Source organism: Poecile atricapillus, chromosome 5 (assembly GCF_030490865.1).
Source record: "Poecile atricapillus isolate bPoeAtr1 chromosome 5, bPoeAtr1.hap1, whole genome shotgun sequence".
NCBI classification, from domain to species: Eukaryota; Metazoa; Chordata; class Aves; order Passeriformes; family Paridae; genus Poecile; species Poecile atricapillus.
Genome location: NC_081253.1, coordinates 38562736 through 38582882, shown reverse-complemented (window position 1 = coordinate 38582882; position 20147 = coordinate 38562736). Strand labels below are relative to the sequence as shown.

The 20147-nt window shown below is 44.5% G+C and overlaps 1 protein-coding gene across 1 annotated transcript in view; it reads right to left on the bottom strand.

Moving 5' to 3' along the window:
* Positions 1-20147, bottom strand: part of IQCA1 (IQ motif containing with AAA domain 1) — a 97838-nt gene that overhangs the window by 42656 nt on the left and 35035 nt on the right. Inside the window, exon 7 of the mRNA XM_058839899.1 lies at positions 4177-4261. Coding sequence (XP_058695882.1) covers positions 4177-4261 — 85 coding nt within the window. The remainder of the gene's footprint in view (positions 1-4176; positions 4262-20147) is intronic.

The following is a 20147-nucleotide window of genomic DNA, read 5'->3' as shown; positions in this document are numbered from 1 at the left end:
CAGCCAGAAACCCAACCTTGTCCCCTCCACCTCTGCTCTGCTCTGCTCTGCCTGCAAAGGGTAACCAGAACCATTCCCAGCATCTCAGGGGTGGCTTTATCCAGCAGGGTACCTGTAAACACACACATGATTGACAAAAGGTTTCAGTTTGCAGCAGTGCCTCTGCATTCTGCAGGCAGCATTTTAAGTGCATCCAGACTCCGAGTGGAGTGATTTGCTTTCGTGTTTTTGCACAGATGAACGATACTGGAAGGGCTGAGACAGAGTTTCTGTTCTCATGAACCTGCTGTGATGGCACTGAAGTGTCCTTGTCCCTCTGCCTGGCCTTGCTGCAGCTCTTCCAGCTCTGCTCCCACCTCTGCTCCAAGCAGATTGCAGAGGGCTGGGAGCTGGGGGGAAGCTGCCCGTGTGTCTAACCTCGAGTGGCTTCTGCTCTTTTATACACAACCACTTCCCCTCCAGCTGCAAGGAGATACCTGACCAATCTGACAACCGAGGAGGAAAGAAAGGGAATGGCAAGCAAAGGTTAGTTTGAGATTAGTAGGCAATTCACCTGCGTTTTACTATAGTTTTTTTTTGCCCTGGAGAAAACTTCATAGTGGAAAGAGAAGTAGATGTCTTTCTAAGTTGTTCTGCACTCCCCTTTTCTTTGCTAGGTTGTCTATTTTTGAAATGAAATGAAATTTATGAAATGATGCAAAGTAGTTAGCAAACTCTTAATACTGAGGAAGAAACCATATTGCAGTAGGAACAGATTAATTTTAGCCTCTTCCTATTTTTTCCCAGTCCTTCCTAGGACTTCTATTATGCCAGTGATGATTCTTCTCCAGTAACATTTTCTTCAGTGGCTGACAAGACATTTTCCTTTAAAACTGATGCTCCATAAAACTTAAACTGACTTTTGTTTACCCAGATCAGTTCAGCCCTGTTTCTAAAATCTTGCAGTGCAAATCTACTTTTTTTTTTTTTTTGTAGGGGGGAAAGAACTGGGCATTAAACCAGAGTGTAGCCTATGAATGAAAGTGTCTAATGCTGGTTTATATGAGCCAAGCACAGGAAAACTTCCAGCTGCCAGTAGCAATCACTTGTTCTGCTGTCCTCAGACACAGGAAGTTTAGTGTTGGCTCAGATACTCCAGGTAAATGTTCTTCTTCAGGAATAAACCCTCCCCTTATTCCTTGAAAGAAGATCTTACTTGAACTTCTTGCCTTTTAGAGTTGTGGGCATAAAAGAAAAGCAGGGATAGAGTGAGTTTGGGAATGCTGTGGCAGGTGAGAGCAGCCCCAGAGCCTGGCTCCAACACCAGCTGGAACACAAACACTTTACAGGGGCACAGCGTGGTGTTCCTGGAGGGAAAAGTTTCTCTTATGGAATATTAACTCTACAGAAAGAAGTTTTGTTGAAATCTAGGAAATGTTTCTTCTTTATGGAGGATTTTTAGCATGGTTTTTAGGGAAGGTAGATTGCTGTCTGTAGGTGAATATTTTAAGTGTTGTGCAATTTAAGAGGCCAAGTACAGTTTCCCTCCTCCTTCATGGTTAACTTGATATATTCAGAATATTTTAAGGCTTTTAGTCCTTCTCTGACACCTTTCTTTTGTTTTGGAATGTTATTTAATATTGGAAATGAGGGGGAGCCGGGAGAGGGGGAAGTGCCTGCAAAATGGCAACTCTCTTGGCTTATTTTCATGGTGATGAGACTTAATGAGCTACAGGAAGAGATCGAAATTTTGTTGGCAGCTGGATAAGAGCAAAGCTAAAAATTGTCACATCTGATGATTATCTGTGGAGCAAAACATAAAAAACCATTAGGGATAGAAATCTGGAACAGATGCAGGGAGATTACACTGATGTCCTGGAATGTTAAATTTGTCTAGAAGAATAAGTAAAGTAGAGAAAAAGTTCTTTTCAGTCAAGGCACAGCACTTATTTTTCTGACTGAAGCACCGGGTACTCTGTGTTGGGATGGCTTTGGCACATCTTTTGGGAAGGTATTTGTAAAATGTCATGGAAGCAGTTTGTGCAGAAGGCCAGCTACATTACAAAGTCAAGTAAGGTCAGGGCTGTCAAAGGATCAAGAAATATAGAATGTATAATAATGCAGCAATGGTTCGTGAAGTGATTAATTTGTATTTTATTTTCCCCAAAGTGTCTTTACCGAAGCCTTAGAAAATGCTCACTTTTAAAATACAGTTCAGTCTTGATTTTTCATGGAGTTTGACTTGGGAGTAACCAACCCCTGCACGGGAGCTCACATAGACAAGAGGTGGTGAACTCCTGTCCACCCTGGAGTCAAGGACAAAACTCCCATCAGCTTCCATGGGGCCAGGATTTCCTTTCCTATGTTGCCCAGTAGACCAGTGTGTGGAACAAACCCAGTGGCCTCAGGGATTTTTTAATATGCAGCTGACTCAGTTGAACAAAAAACGTTTGACTTTTCTGACACTCAGGTAAAATCGTGATTGCACTGAACTTTCTCTGGCCAACTGCATTGTGGAGGTTTCTTAAGGCTGTGACACAAAAAACAGGCCCCAAAATTGGTGAAAATCAGATAATTGCTAGTGAAAATTTGTTAGGGAAATAGAGGAAGGTTTTTTTCCAGGGTTCAGGGAAACAAGCAGTAAAACGAGCTCGCCAGACTTTTGGCTTCCATTTTTTCATGTAAAGAAAAAGCAGATGCTCAGGAAAGGCAACAAAACAGCTGAAGGTGGGAATTGAAAGCTGGGAGTATGACAGGAAGGTTAAATCCATTTCTCCAGTATCTACCTCCACATCCAGTGCTGCTCAGAATAATTCCTTGTAGGGTTTTCTTCCCGAGCTGTGTTAATCCTTGATGGCAGCAGCTCTATTTAGCATCACATTCCCCAAACCCTTCTCCAGCAGTAAGCCCCGCTTGCTGGGTGGCTCCTGGCTGCTCCCAGCAGCCAACAAAGTCTTCTGGACTCTGGCATGTGTTTCTACTTTAGAGGCTGAAAACTTCACTGAGGGTCTCCTTCCCTCTGCCTGCCTGAGCAGCAGAAGGACCTGGGAGCAGAGCCCAGCAGGGTTCAGCCCCTGATCTTGGCTAAAACCAGGAGCATGCCCCAAATTCAGTTTTAGTGGGGCACAGGGAGCTGTTTGCAGCAGTTTTCCTGCATTTTTAGCAAAGTCAGCAGATGGTTAGTGCTGTGCTCTGTGCTGGGCTTAGCCTGTCCTTCCATCCCCCCAAAGCACACAGAGACTGCTGTGTGCCCCAGGCTCCACCCTGGGCTCCCAGGGAGGACTGGATCCAAAATTCCCCAGCCCTGGAAGCATTCAAGACCAGGCTGGATGGGGCTCTGAGCAACCTGGGCTGGTGGAAGGTGTCAGGATGGCTGCAGTGAGATGATATTTACATCCCTTCCAACCCAAACCATTCTGTGATTCTATAAAAATCCTCTTTTACCATACCTGTGTTAGAGCACCAAAACTTTTCTGCAGAAAAATCGTGCAACAGTCTTAGGGTTGGAGCTTTCAGGACCACAGAATTCAGGTTTTGACCTCAGGGTTTTCCTAGCCCAGCACACTGGTTCACTCAGGGGCCAAATCCTGCTTCCTGTTTTCCCCCAACAGACTCATTATCCCGCTTGACTCTGAATCAGGGATGGGTGGAAAAGGCTCCAAGTGCCAACCACTGCCTTCAGCTGGGCTTAATCACTTTCCCTGCATGACACCCAGATCAGAGGAAGAGATTATCAGCCACTTCCATTAGCCAGAGAAATCAGGAGAGGGATTTACCAGGAAAAACAACAGAGTTCACTACAACACACAAGATCAACTCAGATATTTCCTTCGCTGGGATGTTAAATTTGCTTAATGAGCCTTGTCAGTAAAACAAGGTTTAGCCCTGCCTGCGTAAGAAACTCTTCTCTGCTGTTATTCTCTACTTTTTTTCCATCACCTGAGCACCTTCAGTCGTGATTAAGTGGCTGCACAGCCTGAAAGGGAACAGATTTTGGTACCTGATTGGAAACATCCTTAAAAAAAAAATAAAAAAAAATCCCATTCTTTCACCTGCAAGAAAAAGCTTTTAACCATAAGGTTCTGGGAGAGCTAGAGCCACTGGTAGGGAAAATTTCTACTTGAATAAACAGACACGTTTTGTGGCAAATCCTTCCCCAACATAATGGAATTTTTTTCATTAAAAGAGGGACAGTACCTGCTCTGGGTGTTTTTCAATAAAAATAGCCTTGGAACCACCTGTCTTCTCAGGGGGATAGTCAGGAAACCTGCCTGTGATATGCCTGTGGGAGAAACAAAAGTGGAAGAGGAATTAAAATTCATCATTTTTCACCTGGTTGATAAAGATTTTGGATAGTGGGGAAGCTTCTTACTGCAGCATTTTTTTGTCCTGTAAATTAATTAAGACATTAACCAATCCCTGCCTCTTACTCCATGGCCCAACAAAAACTGCAAATTCTCAGGGAAATTCCTAGGACTGCAGATTCCTCCCTAGCTGAGAGATGTAGATTAAAGTGTTTATACCTGGAAGTGCCCAAGGCCAGGTTGGACAGGGCTGGGAGCAATAATGGGAGGTGTCCCTGCCCATGGCAGGGGGTGAAATGGGATGAGCTTTAAGGTCCCTTCCAGCCCAAAACATTCTGGGAATGGTTATTAGGTTATTTTACATTATTTATATTCATAGCCCAACTTTCTGCTTTTAACATCTAGCTTTTTATTTCTTTTTACTCTTAGAAAAGATTTATTTTGCTTAAATCAGAATTTAATCTCTAAGTTCCAGACTGTATTTCCATGTCAGGATTACCACTCCTAAATTTCCAGTGGAGCTGATAGTGATGAAAGCTGGGAAGGGGCAATGAGTGACTTTGTGGGAAGGTTTCATGGATAACACAGGGAGCTTCCAGACTTTTCACAAAGAGATTAAAAGATACCCATAGGAACATCAGCCCAAAGGCTGTTTATACTGATAAAACCCTTTAAGTTCTTTCCCTTCTGTTGCTTAGTGGAATATATGTGTAAGATTTTCTGTTTGTTTGGTAACATCAGGAAGATTTTTCTGTTCCAAAGAAAATTCTGTCAGTGCAGAAAACCCTCATGCTACTTTCAAACAGCACGGTTATGTTTCCTCTAAATGAAATTAAATTTCCCTTGAGAAGAAAAGAGCTCAGAAAGGTCAACACTATTCCTAAAAATATTTTCATTTTTTTTTTTAAACAACTGGTACCTTAAGGGATTTTCCTAGGCTGCTGTTAAGCTGCAGGCTCAGTTTTAAGCTGAGATCCTTGGAACAGAGCATCTGTTCTGTTTCTGTAGCACCACATGTAGGGTTGGGATCTCTTGCTGGTATTAATGCAACACCAATTAGGACAGAATCAACAAACATTCATCTGTGCTTGGGAGCTTTAACTTGTTCAATAGTTACAAGTTCTAGATGCAAACAGATGCAAATCCTTGGTCACTGCATTCCCAGAAACCAGCCTGCATCAACAGAGGGCTGTCATTGTTTTTAAAAACCCATTAAGAATGGGATTTTGGCCTCAAAAACCCTCCATGATCTATTATTTAATGTTAGCTCGTGTTCCATTTTTTACAGCCAGCCAGAAAATAGCTCAGTTTCATGTTAAATGCAGCTTTAAATGCTACTACAAATCTGGTTACAGTAAAAAAATTCCCAAAATCTGTTATTGAGGCTGTTGCTACTTGAGTGCCAGCTGGGAGGAAGGAAAGGCAAATACACTGTGGGTGAAGAATCAGCTGGGAGCCCACTGAACAAGGTATCAGGGCCAGCTTCCAATATTTAGTAAAGTTACATTTGGTATTTGTACTCCCTTTTCCACTTTTAAATCATTTACAGCTCTTGGAGATGACGGGCGGTTGGAATGAAATTATTTCTAAGGTTCCCTCCAACCCAAACCATTCTGTGATATTTACTTTTGGGTATGCATGATGAGTGTATCTGAGTGCTGTAGAAATTCTACCATATTCTGAAATTGGGAAGGGTTTTCCAGTTTATAATTTGTATTTCCTGTGTGATTCTCCTCCTCTGAGCTGTTGGGGATGATGTGGCTCCTGTCACCTTTTTTGGTAGCAACTTAAGCAGGTGCTTATGTAAAAAAAATCATGAGATGAGGAGAAGACAGTGCCCATCTTTCCATGGAAAGAGGGTCAGGCATTTACTAAGCAGTCAGGGATAGCTGGGATTTTCTGGTTGAGGGCAATGCAAGGTGTGATTTTACGTGGCCATCAGCGACCTGAGAGCAGTGAGCACCAAACATTTTGATGTTCTAATTCTTCCAGGGCATCTGCTTTTTTCTTGAGTGTGTCCATTGCTGTCTGATGGTCTGGAAGCAGCACTCTTAACTTTTATTTCCCTTCCCACCCTGTTGTGGGTTTTCCTCTTTCTCTTCTAGGTTGAAATGACCACAGTTTCAATCTTGTAATGCCTGGGAATTCACATGCGTGACCCCGATAGGCAAATTCCTCCCTTTATGAAACCCTCCGAGTTCAGAGGTTAAACCAGGGATTCTTTTGGCCTGTAAATCTGCCCAGAAAAATGCAGCCATTCATCTTCCTGCTCAAAAGTCCACTTTAAATGCAATGAATCTCAATTTTCATTCCTGCTTCACTTTCTGGCAGAGCTCTGCTCAGAGCCATCGCAATGGGTTGTCTCGTGCATTTGTCTTAGGACGTTAATTTGGATTCAGCTGGACCTAAATTCTTTGGTTTGCAGTTGGAAACACCAGGATAAAATGAGCAATCAGAGAAGCTGTGGCTGCCCCCATCCCTGGAACTGTCCCAGGCCAGGTTGGATGAGACTTGGAGCAACCTGGTTTAGTGGAAGATGTGGGGTGGGACTAAATGATCTTCAAAGTCCCTTCTTACCCAAATCACTCCATAATTTTAAGTTCTTCTATCTTTGTGCCATCAGATAAGCTACACATCATCTATGGCTCAAGAGGGTCCCACCAGACGTGTCCCACGAGCAGCTCTTGAATTAAGAGGAGGTCCCAAACAATGTGGAGTGATCTCGGGCTTGCTTCACAATATTATTTGTTCAAATAATTTTTAACCGCCTTCCCCTTTTGAAACTTCCTAGAAATACTGAAGTATTGATGATTAGAGGCAATAACAGGGTAAGAAAATGAACCCAGATGATGCAAGAAGTTGCTCCCAGCTGGAGCCCCAGCAGGCTGCTTTGTTTGGTGGGAAGTGTGGAGGGGACCTTGGTGATGGGAATCCTCCCTGGTTCCACTGTTGATGGTGGGAGGAGAAGGTAAAAAGCTTAAGCTCTTGATAACAGGAGCATTAGAGTGTGTAATATATTTGAAAGACATGGTACATGTCAGAGACACCTAGATCCAAGTCAGAACTCTGTGAATCTGTTACTTATTACTGTCTCAGCATTTGCAAGGGGAAAAAAATATCCAATTGTACTTTTCCAGCGTCTCATAAAAATGTGTAAATGCCAGAACTGGAAGAAGCAACTCTTATTTCCAGTGTGATTGCTTCAGTGGGAGTGCTGACAATGTGTTAAGCACTGCAAGCAAAAGCAGAAGCAAATTGTCCCAGATTTCTTAGGGAGGATGCAATTCTAGTAAAACCCATTGCCTAAAGGAACAAATGAAGTTTATAAAATCGCATGGTGGACTGAACAGAAGGGTAAATAAGGTGAGAAGGAAGGACATGGCTAGGAAGAAACCTCCTCCTTGTGAGACAAACCCGAGCAGCAGCCTGGGGAGGCCCTTACAGCCTCAGGAGCCCAAAGCTGAGGATGGCTCCTGTGGGTGACCTGCTCCTTGTTTTCTGTTCCCAGGCACTGAGCAGCAGCCTGTGCTTGGGAGCTGTGCTTGCACTGCTGCAAATAAAAATGAGGAGTGCTGGAGTTCACAGCAGGGAAAAAGATCCTTCTTTGGGTCAGAGCCACTGCTCTAACACAACTGCTAAAGGTGTCTGTGCTGAGGAGGATGCTGTTGAAGAAGGGACCTTTAGAAATTGTGGTATGTGAGAAATCCATTAATTTCTGGAAAGCAGTGAAATCCTGTCAATGGAAGTAGAGCATGGGTTTGGAAAGCAGCTTTACAGAAAAGCCATCTAATTGGGATGAATGGGGGCCCTAAATCTGAATCAAAGCAGCTCAAGGGGAAGAGTAAAGGGATGAACAAGGATGGAGGGGTGAAAAGATACGATCTTGCACTCCCAGCTGAAAATGAAAAGGATGTGATGAGGTTTTCGTGCTGTTTCTCAAATTACATTATGTTCTCTGGTTCACTGTTACTACTCCAAACCTATTCCTCTTACAATAACTCAGACCTGTCAAGTGTAATTGAAAAAGAATGATCTTTTATGGTCTGCAGTGCAAATCCTTTTGTCTCTGATCTGTAGCAAAGAACTCTGGCTCTTCTGGGCTCGATATTTGTACAGCACAAACCTCATATAACTGTCCAAGTTTGAACTAGTTTCAAATGGCTCTGTAATGTCTCCAAATGACCACCAGACTGGGACAAGTCAGTGTGATTGGCAGGCTCTGCTCAGCCCTGACTGCTGTGGCACCTCCATTCTCACCTGTAAAATAAATTCTTTCTCTGGGAGATGACCCTGCACTGTGCTTGTCTCATCTGCTGCTTCCTCCCTTCCCTGCTTCAGGAGCTTCAAATTTATTTTTTTAAAGTGTTTTCTCTCTGTTCCACATTGCTCAGGGATGGTTATAGTTAGGGCTAAATATGGCTTTTGATTTATGAGAACACACCATTGATTTAAACATTTTGTCTGGTAATAGACTCAACAAGTTCCTACCTACTCTGTTCTCTGGCGTGGTTTTACATGTGTTATTCTTTCTTTTTGGCTATGGCTTCTCTAGCTAATTGCATAAAAGGCCTTGTCAGGAAAAATAAATTGTTCTTTGGAGGAACAGGAGTGTTTAACTCTTCTCAGGGGATGAAAGGATGTGGGCTGTGTGCAGAAGAGGAGGCATGAATGATGGTGTAGGCTCTGAGTGGAGGGACAGAGTGGTGTTCTGTGCAGAAAACGGACATGAACAAAGAGGGGGGAGCTCTTTAAAGAAATAAAACCCTCATCAGTTTTGTAATTCTTGCCTATTTCTGTAATCCCAGCTGATATGGATTCTCTCAGACTGCTTAAATAGCAGTGCTGGTTTATTTTAGGTGTCTTTGTGGTGGTGCTTTTTTTTTCCCCTTTTGTGTGTGTGCTCTCTTTAGCTCTTTGAAAATCATTTCCAGAAAAAATAACCTGGGCAAATACAGAATTACTTATAAAGCAAGATTGATTTCCATGGGCTTCTTATCATCTTTAATGAGTTTGGACACAGACACATTACAACTGATGTTTTATCTCAGGTCCTGATCCTCCCAGTGTTTGCTTGTACATGTGGTTGTTATGCATGGAAGCATTTCAGTGGAGGGTAATTGGAGGATCAGAAACTTTATTGTTCTGCATAAATATTCGGCTTTGAAAATTGAAGATCGAGTGTTGTGAGGCCAACAATGTGCAAGGAAAAGCATTCCCATGGAGGAATGAGGACTCAAGGTTTGTGGGGAAAGGTGATATCCTTTATTATAGTAACTATCATAATTAGAATGGTCTTTTGGGTCCCCAGTGCCTGCCTTAGATCTGAAATGGGAGAAGGGAACTTCAAAGCCAAGTAATAGTTGGGAACAGTTGTTGGAGGGGACAGACCTAAATGAGGAATGTGGTAATTCTCCCTGATAGTTTTATTACACGTGGTGTTACTGGCCAGGAAAGGTAGACCTTTGGCTGACCCAGTGCAGTTGTTCATAAGCTGCTTGAGTTCTTACAGCTAAAGAATCTGTTCTGCTTTGTCATGAAGTTATTACCTTTCCAAGGATCCTTCTGGTCTTTTAGGGATAGCAGTAAGTAATTAGTGTAATGGAAAAATGGGAATCTCTGTTCCCCTTCAGGTGGGCTGGGGCATGAACTTTCTCTGCCAGGACTCCTGCTTATCCTGATTCCTACTGTAAAAAGCACAAGGGAAAAGGATTTTTAAATTTGTTTTTTTTTTTCCCTTCAAAATTCTGACAAACCATTCCTGGTTTAAAATGGCAATGGGTTTTTCTTCTTGAGACAATTTGAGACATGAATGGTAGCACTGCAAATGACTCCTAGGTTTTTGAATAGAAATAAAAGGCATCTTGGGCATGAATAATGCCAAGGAAAACCAAAAAGACTTATTCTTCCAATATTAGCTTAAGTTAAAAGAAAACCTGCTGCAATCATGCAATTCCATGTACCTCCACACACTCAAAAAATGTTGCCCAAAGTTTTCTCAGAGCTCACATTTGAATTAACTGAGGACCCAGAGAAATCACATCCTGGCTTTGCAAGAGCTGATACCAACTAAGCTGTGCTGAAGGCTCAGTTAAACCCAGAGGACACTAAATGTACCCACCACAGCATGGAAATGGGAAGAAGATTAAAAGAACTGGAAAGCAGATCCCTGGAAGGTTATTTAGGGTTTTTGGCTTGACTCCTGCAGTGCAGAACAGCCTTGGGCAGAGCCGCTGGGAAACCCAATGCAAGGTGTGGAAAAACACTGAAAGCATCTCCTGATGGATCTGAGGACACCTGGATGTGCCATCCCTGCCCCTGGAGGGAAAATGGACATCCAGCACTGCCCCCATGTTTGGTTTTCGAGGTCTGAAGTTCCTTGAGTGCGTTCCCTTCTCCTTTGGAGCTGTTGCTCACCCTGTGTTTACCGGAGCTGTGTTCCTCGAGGGGCTGTCTCCAAGGATGAAGGCTGCTCCCCCTCTTTCCCACTCAGGCTGTCCCCAGGCTCCTTTCCAGTCTCAGCTTCCTGCTGCCTGTCTCCAGCCTTTGGAGGAACGCGGTGCTGTGGAGCCAGTGGCGAGGAGAGCGGAGGAGGAACCGCTCCGTGATGGAATAACGAGCGCTCCCATTAAACTCTCGTCTGGTTTGATTCTCTCTTGTCTTTCCATTCTCTTCAGAGCAAGGTCAGGAATACAGAAGCTGGCTCAAAGAAATGCCAGGTCAAATTCCCCCTACATTTACTGAATTCCTTACCTTTGGTCAGCTTATCCTGCCAGCGCAGAACACCCATTCCTGACTCGAATTTGGCAGAATTTCCAGTGCTCAGCATTAAACTTAAGAGACTGAAACAATTATGGGCAGTTTTAAGCGACATTACTTTAACCCAGACTAGAAGCTTTGCGAGAATAGTTTTCCTGCAGAGTCAGCCAGAGGGAATCAAGAGTACTTTATTAACACAATATGAATCCTGTAAAGAGGAAAATAAAGCATGCCATTTTTTTCTAGCAAGGCCAGCCAAAAGAAATAACTTGCCCTCCAACATCACAAGTTTCTTTGGGATTTGGAGTGAAATGGACTATAAGAAAGCATTTTGTTTTATGGGATTTGTTTATGAGAAATTTGAGCAACTGTTTTTGCTTCTTAGAAGTCAAGGTGGACCAAAATGCATCCCTGCAGGAGGGGAAGAAGGCTCTAACCTGGCTGCTTTACACTGCTTTGCCACGGCCCATCACTTGAAACTGAAGATAATGCAGTGCTCTTGGGGCATGTCAGCCTCCTTGTGTGTGCTGTGCAGCAGGGACACCCTTTACATCTGCCTGGAAAATTGGGAATGGGAGCCTGGAATGAGCAGAGGAGCTCTGTGCTTTGATCCACCTTTTAGAATGGGCAGTAGAGCATGTAGGAGGAATATGGTGATTAGACAACCCTGCTTGTGGGGAAATGATGTGATTTTCATTGATGTAATTTTTCCAGTGTGATGAAGATGGATGGATATGAGGTGGCATCAAAGGTGGCATTGTTTCAGTAGCTCTGCCTTACACCTGTGGTATCAGTGCAGAAATACAGCCCAGGCTGGCATAACTCAATTTTTGCCTCTCTGGATTAAAATGCTCTTCAGCCACTGTGTCATGGCTGTCCCACTCATGGATCACTGTGTCCCTGACCTGCTGCCTGCCCATGATTTAACTTGAGGAGTTCCAAAGAGCAGAGTGCTCAGGTTCCTGAGGCATTGCATTACTGCTTGGGAGAGTGTCTTGAGAATTCATTTAAAACTGGAATCACTATTTGCAGCTCAGCCTGAACTGCCTTGAAAAGCACTTGTGATGCAGCAGGAAAACATCAGTGGGAAAGGAGAAGCTGAAAACAGTGCATTCTGAAGTTTTTAAGAATGTAACCAGACACTGCTTTCTTTTTCAGAAATCCCAGAATGGGATTCTTCCAGGTTGGAAGGGGCCACAGAGCACAGGATTGTGAAATATCCCCACTGAGGGAGACTCCACACCCTCTCTGGACTCTCTGTTCACTGCTTGGTCACTGTCAAGGAAAGATTTTCTGCCTCCTGTTCAGGTGGAACTCCTGGGCATCGGCATCTGCCTGTTCCTCGTGTCCCATTGCTGGGCCCATGGAGCAGAGCCTGGTCCATGCTCTGGCACCCACCCTTTGGATATTTATACACATTACAGAGGTCCCCTCTCAGCTGTGGCTCCTCTTGAGGAGCCCCAGCTCCCTCAGCCTTTCTCCTCAGAGATGCTCCAATCCCTTCATCACCTCTGCAGCCTCTGCTGGACCCCCTCCAGGAGCTTCTGAGTAGCCCAGAGCTGGATACAGCGCTCCAGGGGGCTGAGCAGAGGGGCAGGATCCCCCCTGACCTGCTGGGAATTCTCTTCCTGATGCACCCCAGGATCCCATCGCCCTTCTTGTCCCCTAGGGAGCACCCATGGCTCAGCTTCTTGTCCACCAGGACCCCCAGTGCCTTGTCCATCTGGTTCTCTGTGCTTTATGTGAAAGCACACATGAACTATTTAATGATAAATCTGAGGCAATTTCATGCAGATGAAAGCAGTCACAGTGCTTGATTTTCCCATGTTCATCCCAGTTGGCTTGTGCAGCCTTATTGGAAGAAATCCCCATCAGGTGTACAAAGAGTGTAAAACCAGGGAAAAAGTGAGAATATTGCAGAATCCATCTATAAAATTAGAGATGTTTAAACTTCTGGTCAATGCTAATAACCAAAGAGTTATTCTTTCTAATAACTAGAAAGAAAAATAATTTAGAACCTCTACTCTGGCATTTAAAAAGTGTGGGAAAAGACAAGGAGAAACATTCCAGATGAGTTCAGCTCTAAGCCAGGCATGGTATTAAGAGCAGCCATTCATCAGGAGTTTTAGCTCAAAACCCCAGTTGCCTCTGCAGTCCAAGAAACACACTGCAATGCCTGGAGATGCCAAGTTCCTTAACTCTCACCTTTTCAGTTTTGGGAGAGGAAAACTGGAGTGTTCTGTACCTGTTTGGCGTGGCTCTGGTGCATGATCTATAGCCTCCCAAAACTGGCTGGAATTGTGCAGACTGATAGAGTTGAATACTTTTTGCCTCTCCAAATGACTGAATCCTTCTGCATGTTACTCAGCGGGATACACTCAGATTTAATCAAAAATAGGCACAAAGTGCAGCTTTCTTATTATTGGTAATTTAAATGATGGCTTAATAATGTGCTTTTAAATAATTTCTTTGGTAGATGGGGCCGGTCCTGCTGAAGAGTTGCTGGCAATGTGGCAAAGAGGCTGGAGAAGCAGGGATATAGGGGATATTCTCTGGGAATTTGGAGCTCTTGGAAGCAGCAGGAAGCCCAACCACAGGTGATTTCCCCAAAGTGGTGGAACAGGCAAGGTGAGGTGGGAAGCACAGTTGGGAGGTGAGCCCTGCAGGGCAGCTTTGCTCAATCTTAGGGCTCTTTTGTCTTGTTTTCCAGGCCTGGAGATGTGACTGTGTTGCTTCACAGGCCTCTCCAGAGGATCAGTTGTCTGGAATGGCCTTATTGCAGGATAGCAGAGCTCCCTCAGGCAAAGGATGGGAAGATTTGGCGTGGACAGGAAGGGAATGCAGGCACACACGTGGGAGAGGCCGCAATCAGCCGCTCCCACCTTCGCTCCCAGGCTTCCCAAAGCGCCAGCCTTGCAACAAACAGGAGCAAACCCACTGTTAGATGTTTCCCAGGAGGGGATGGAGGTGGAAGGATATTTTGGGCAGAGAGTTACCCCCTCTGCAGCAGCCCTGAGAGCTGAGCTGGTGATGGGAAGCACGTGTAAGCACATGGCACAACTCCGGTTCTGGAATTCACTCTCTTGTTCACTTGGAACAATTGTGTTTTGACTTGGAATGCTTTGAGAACTCCTGCAGCTACACAGACTGCAGCCTGTAGCTTACAGCCATGCTTTAAAACACCATCTTCAGAACTGGTTGCTGGATTAGAGCTGCTTTCCAAAAAAAAAAACCAACAAAAACCCTGAATCTGGGAAGAGCTGTTTTCCCAGTGTCATGGGGAGCACAAAGCAAGAGAGTAAACTTCCTTTCCAAGCCACCAAAGGATTACTGAGTCAGTAAGGGGCTCTGGGAAGAGAGAGGGGAGTATTGGAACAGATTTCAGGGCCAGGCAGTTTCCTGGTATTCCATAAATGTCTCAGGAAATACTGAACCAGCTTTTTTATGGCTCTACACCCTTTGCTCAAGTCATGGAATCAAGGAATAGTTTGGGTTGGAGGGGTCTTAAAGTTCATCTCATTCCATGCCCCAGGCAGGGACACTTTCCACTATCCCAGGTTGCTCCAAGCCCTGCCCAGCTTGGCCTTGAACACTTTCAGGGATGGGGAAATTCAGACAAATTTGTATTTGGCACAAGATCTTACTGATGTACTTATTATTACTGTTGAAATAGTTATTTTGCACAAGTAGAGCCTAAGAAAACTCAGTAAACTCCCTAATATGGTATTAAATGTCTTTTATTCAGCCTAGGATGATCCTAAGTCTGCCTGACACAGCACACAAACCATAATAGCTGGGTGTTTTTAGAGTAAATTACTATAAATAATTAGAATTTCTGTTGTCTCTGCACAGGGCTGAAATGCAGCATGACTTGAAAGCCCTGGACTCTGACCTGGATAATAAAAACAACCTGCTTGATGGAGTCTGACTAATCTCCCCCGTGCTGAAATTCCCAGTAAAACTGAAACACATTGGCTCTGGAAGGAATGGATGAGACTCAGGTTTCAGGCAAGTTCTTGCTCTGCCCACAGAAATACCATCATCAAACCTTTTCAGCCCTGAATGTGAGTGCAGATTTGGATAGAGTGGCTTTAGTGTGAATTTTGCCCTGGGAAGAGCTTCCTTAGGTGCTCACCAACCCACACTGCCCACCTAACAAAGGAGCAGCCTGCTGCTCCCCAGGGAAATAATCAAATAAAAAATTAAAAAAAGGCTTTGTCTCAGGTGTCCTTGCCACATTTCCCAGCCCTGGGATTGCAGTCAGTGTTCTGCTGTCACCTAGAGCCTGTTCCAGCTATTCCACCAAGGAGATCTTGAGCTTTAGGGGATAACCTGCTCCTGTTGCCTGTATCCTCCTTCCCCCTCAGCTCCCCTGATTTGCAGTGTAAGCCTGGAATTTTCTCTGCTATATGGTGCAGTCTCCTGTGTGTGGAATTTGTTTGGAATTCACTTCAGGAACTTGCCAGCAGCCTGTTAAATAATCCTGTTGGCACACTGGAGCCACAGTGCCCTGAATCAGCCTTATAATCCATCAGACATTCCACTGCTGTGGTCCCCAGGGTGCAAACTTGGAAAAACCCCCTGCCAGTGAAAACAGGGAAACAACTGGATTTTGGAATTGAACATATCCTTCTTCTCTTGGGAGAAAGGGTAACAGGCTGTCATCCACAGCCACATTCCCAGCCAATTGATTCCTTCATCTTCTCCAAGTCAAATCTGGCCTCTTGGCAATCAAGTCTTTTTTAATATATTCACCTGAACTTGCTGCCATAGACATTTGGGAACTGTTCTTTTGTCTTTACCTTGGAAACACTTCATATTTTCTGTCAGGCTTTGGTCCTAACTGTGCCTATTTATCAAAATGGTAACTCATAGGGTTTTTTCCCCAGTTTTATGCCTCTTTCATCCCTTTTCTTCTGATTCTGCCTCTCTAGCTCCTCATGACTGCTTCTGCTATCCCTTTGCTCTGCTTGTGTCAGTCCATGCCACGGTTCTTTTTTACCCCACTCGCCTCCTTTCTTCTTTGCATTCTACAGAGCCAAGGCTGAAAATGCCTTTTCCACCACTTTTTCTGCTTGCTTCTCCAAAGAGATCCATCTGTGGAGCAAGGGCTGTAGCTTGGGAGCCACTGCTCTGTGCTTCGTGCTCATTTTTATTCTTCTTAGTTCTGAGCTTTTCCTTAGTCTTTCTCTTCCCAGAATATCCATTAAACACCTCTCCTCTGCCAGCCACTGGCTCTTCAGTGCTTCTACCAGGCACCAGTGGGACTCCTGGCTCTTTTTTCTTTGCCTGTTTCTTGTTTCTGTATCCCAGCAGATCTTTGCTTGTTGGAAATGGGGAAGTGGGGAAAATTGCTTCTTCTTCCTGCTCTGTATTAACTTGCTGGAGAAGACACCTCTCCCTATCACAGTGGAGTGAAATAATAGCTAGGCTGGTTCTCTTCCCCTTCCCCTTGGGATTCTTTCTTCTTTTCTTTTCTTTTCTTTTCTTTTCTTTTCTTTTCTTTTCTTTTCTTTTCTTTTCTTTTCTTTTCTTTTCTTTTCTTTTCTTTTCTTTTCTTTTCTTTTCTTTTCTTTTCTTTTCTTTTCTTTTCTTTTCTTTTCTTTTCTTTTCTTTTCTTTTCTTTTCTTTCCTTTCCTTTCCTTTCCTTTCCTTTCCTTTCCTTTCCTTTCCTTTCCTTTCCTTTCCTTTCCTTTCCTTTCCTTTCCTTTCCTTTCCTTTCCTTTCCTTTCCTTTCCTTTCCTTTCCTTTCCTTTCCTTTCCTTTCCTTTCCTTTCCTTTCCTTTCCTTCCCTTCCCTTCCCTTCCCTTCCCTTCCCTTCCCTTCCCTCTTCCCTCTTCCCTCTTCCCTCTTCCCTCTTCCCTCTTCCCTCTTCCCTCTTCCCTCTTCCCTCTTCCCTCTTCCCTCTTCCCTCTTCCCTCTTCCCTCTTCCCTCTTCCCTCTTCCCTCTTCCCTCTTCCCTCTTCCCTCTTCCCTCTTCCCTCTTCCCTCTTCCCTTTCCATCTCTCCCTCTAATTAGGACCACGCTCTGCTGCTTAACCCCAGACCAGATCAGATCAGATCAGATGGCAGAGCAGGCTCCCCTGGGCCAAGCCTAGTAGGTATCCAGCTGGATTCCTGAAAGTGAAGCCAGCTCCAAGGTGAACATCTGGCCCCAGTTATCAGTTTTAAACACCCCACTGCTCTTTCCTGCCTCCAGAAACCTGGCCTGCTGTGTCAGGACTCTGCTTGAGAAAGGAATAGAGGAGGACAGACAGCAACTGAACACCCACTGAACGGGCACAGCCTGCAGGATTTTCCAGAAAAAAAAAGAAAGCCCAATCCTGCCTTTCAGGCATGCAGAGCTGTATTTTAACAAGCTGCTGGCAAGTGTGAGTCCCTAGGTGCCACCGATGTTTGTTCCTGTGTATCTATGACAACAAACAAACCTAATGTTTGGGAGGTGTCCTTGGGAATCACAGGGAGGGGGCTGCTGCCTTAGGTCGGGAACACTTTGCATTTTCAGACTTTTAATTCCTAAGTATTATGGAGGTGGTTATGAAGTGCTTTAGGAAAATGAACTAATTAGTTACCAGATTTTATTTTTCTTGTGTGCAAATGGGCCAGCTCAGACTAATGCTATTTACTTTAGCTGATTCCAGACTTTTAGATGTATAAAGGAAGGAATATTTTTAGGAGCTTTAATTCTAAGCAGGAGGCTTAGCCTCAAGGTCAGTGGACTGTGGGTATCTGTGGGTTGCTCGAAGCCATTTGAAGAAGGCAGAAAAGGGAATCTAGCCTCAATTTGTTGCAATGGTCAGTTTTGCTTCTGGAGTGCTACAAACCAAAAAATTGGGAAGCCTGGAGTTATCCTACAGAGCAGTGGTGAGGATGGGCAGGTCTGTAAGAATGGATCAATACAGTCAAAGGCATAATAATTACACTAAATAAACAAAAATGTCTAATTGGACCCATCTTTTTGCTCACAGGATTTGGAACAAGGAGTTTTATCTTTCTCTTTGGTCCTTGTGCCTTTTGGAACAGAAATGTCTCTGCTATCCCTGTGAAAATTCACACAGGCTGAGGACAATCTTGCCTTTGGTCTACAGCTGAAAACTACAGAGACAGAAACTGGGGCAGGAATGGGGTAGGGAAAAGATAAAGCCTTTTTGGTCAAAGTGATTTGGGAGCAGACAGGTGGAGGAGAAAAGTGGAGGAGGAGAGCCTTGCCTGTGGAACCGTGCTCGTGGCTTTGCTGATGTTGAGATCTGAATGAGCTTTTGATGTTGCTTCTGCATAATTTATGTGCAAGTGTGGCAAGAGGAGTGCAGGGTAAATCCTGCCTGATGGACAGGTGAATATCACCTCACAAATGCTTGAAGTTCTGAGCATTCCTGCAAAAGATGCTGAGGAAAAAAACCCCATCACAGGCAGAAAGCCACAGCACTGAAATGTTTTCTCCCTGATTTTGCATTGGTGAACTGCTTGGAGAACAAGACTCTGTGATTCTGCCTGGCTGTAACAGCCTTGGAAAAGGCTCAAAATCAACAATGTTTTATTTTATGAATACCCTTGGAAGTCAATGGGAGTCTGCTTAGGATGAGGACAATTAAATAACATCAGGACCTGACCCTCTTCTCAGTGTATAAAAACATCTCAGGGAAAGGAGAGATCAGTCAGGGCAGATCCCCAAGGACTTTGTGATCTGAGATACCTGAGTGTCTATCTGCAAAGGAATCACAGTGTTTGGAAAGCTGGTGAAGATGTGCTTATGTGCAGCATTGGTGCACTTGGTGATTAAACAAAGAGTTCAGGAGCATGTTGAAAACCCCTTGGGGAACTCAATTTTGCTCGATTTTAAGAATCTTCTTTAAATTCCTTAGAAATTTGGATAGTTGGATGAGCAAAATCCAGGATTTGCATGTGTTTTCCATCACTGCACAGAGGTGGCAATCACAAATCAAAGTGTCACACTGGAAAGACAACGTTGTTTTGGAGTTTGTGGAGATTTAGAAAGCAGAATTGGTGATTTTATCAATGCCTCTCTGGAGGTGTGACACCAGGGTTCAAGTGGCCTTGCTGTTTCAGATACCTGCCACCAAGATTTATCTGTGTGTGGGAAACAGATGAACCCAGGGGTTTCAGGCTGGTCCCCCCAGAGCCATGGAGCCGCCTCCATTAATGTCAGCGCGCTCGTAAATTCCCAGCTTGCGCTGAAGGAGGCAGCTCCTGCCGCTGCACAGAAGCTTCCAGAAGTGTCCCCTGCCTCCTGTAAATGCATGGACACCCAGTAAAGGAGATTAACTGCAGGTGGACTTCATAACAGCTGTGCCTCCTTTGGAATTAGGGGGGGTTCACACTTCTAAAAAGATGACAGCCTGGTGTTCCTATAAGCAACAAAGGCCTGAGTGGGGCTTTTTGTTGTTGTTTTGTTTTAAATGGCTTTCAGGTTAGGTAGCTGATTTCAATTGATGGGAAGACAGGTTGCAGAGCTGTTGGCTCCACTCTCCCCCGCCATAAACAAACAATTCTCTTGTTTCTGATAACTTATTTTCCCTTTATTAAAGGAACCCGGTGGGTTATTTGCTTTGGTTCACTCCTCCCGTGAGCCAGTGGTGCATTTGCATTCCATTCCCTTGCTCCCTCCAGCCCTAAAGATGCCTGCCAAAATTAGTCAACAGATAAGTACTCAGTGGAAGCTTTTAAGAACGTGTTAGGAAAGGCTTGAACATTACCCATTAATGTTTACAGCTCCTAATTATGTTAATTAATCAGTCTTGGAGGTTGTCTCAGCCGGGAGCCCAAAGGCAGGATTTCAGTTCCCACAGATGTACTTCGAGTCACTGCCACGGCTGCTTGCAGCGAGGAGCTCTGCACGCTCTGCCTGCCAGCATTTTTATCCTGGGTCCTGGACAGGCTTTGCTGGGTTGTTCCTGCTGGATTTTGAAACTCCCAGAATCTGGGAGCAGGCTGAGCCATGTTCAGGGACAGGGATGTTAAATGGAAGCTGTCCCTGCAGAAATGCCTTTTGGCAGGGCAGAGAGGCACTCAGGGAGCACTCTGCACCAGCACTGATTGTTGGGATGCAGAGATTACTGCCTTGGCAAAACCTGGGATTGCTGGCTCTGT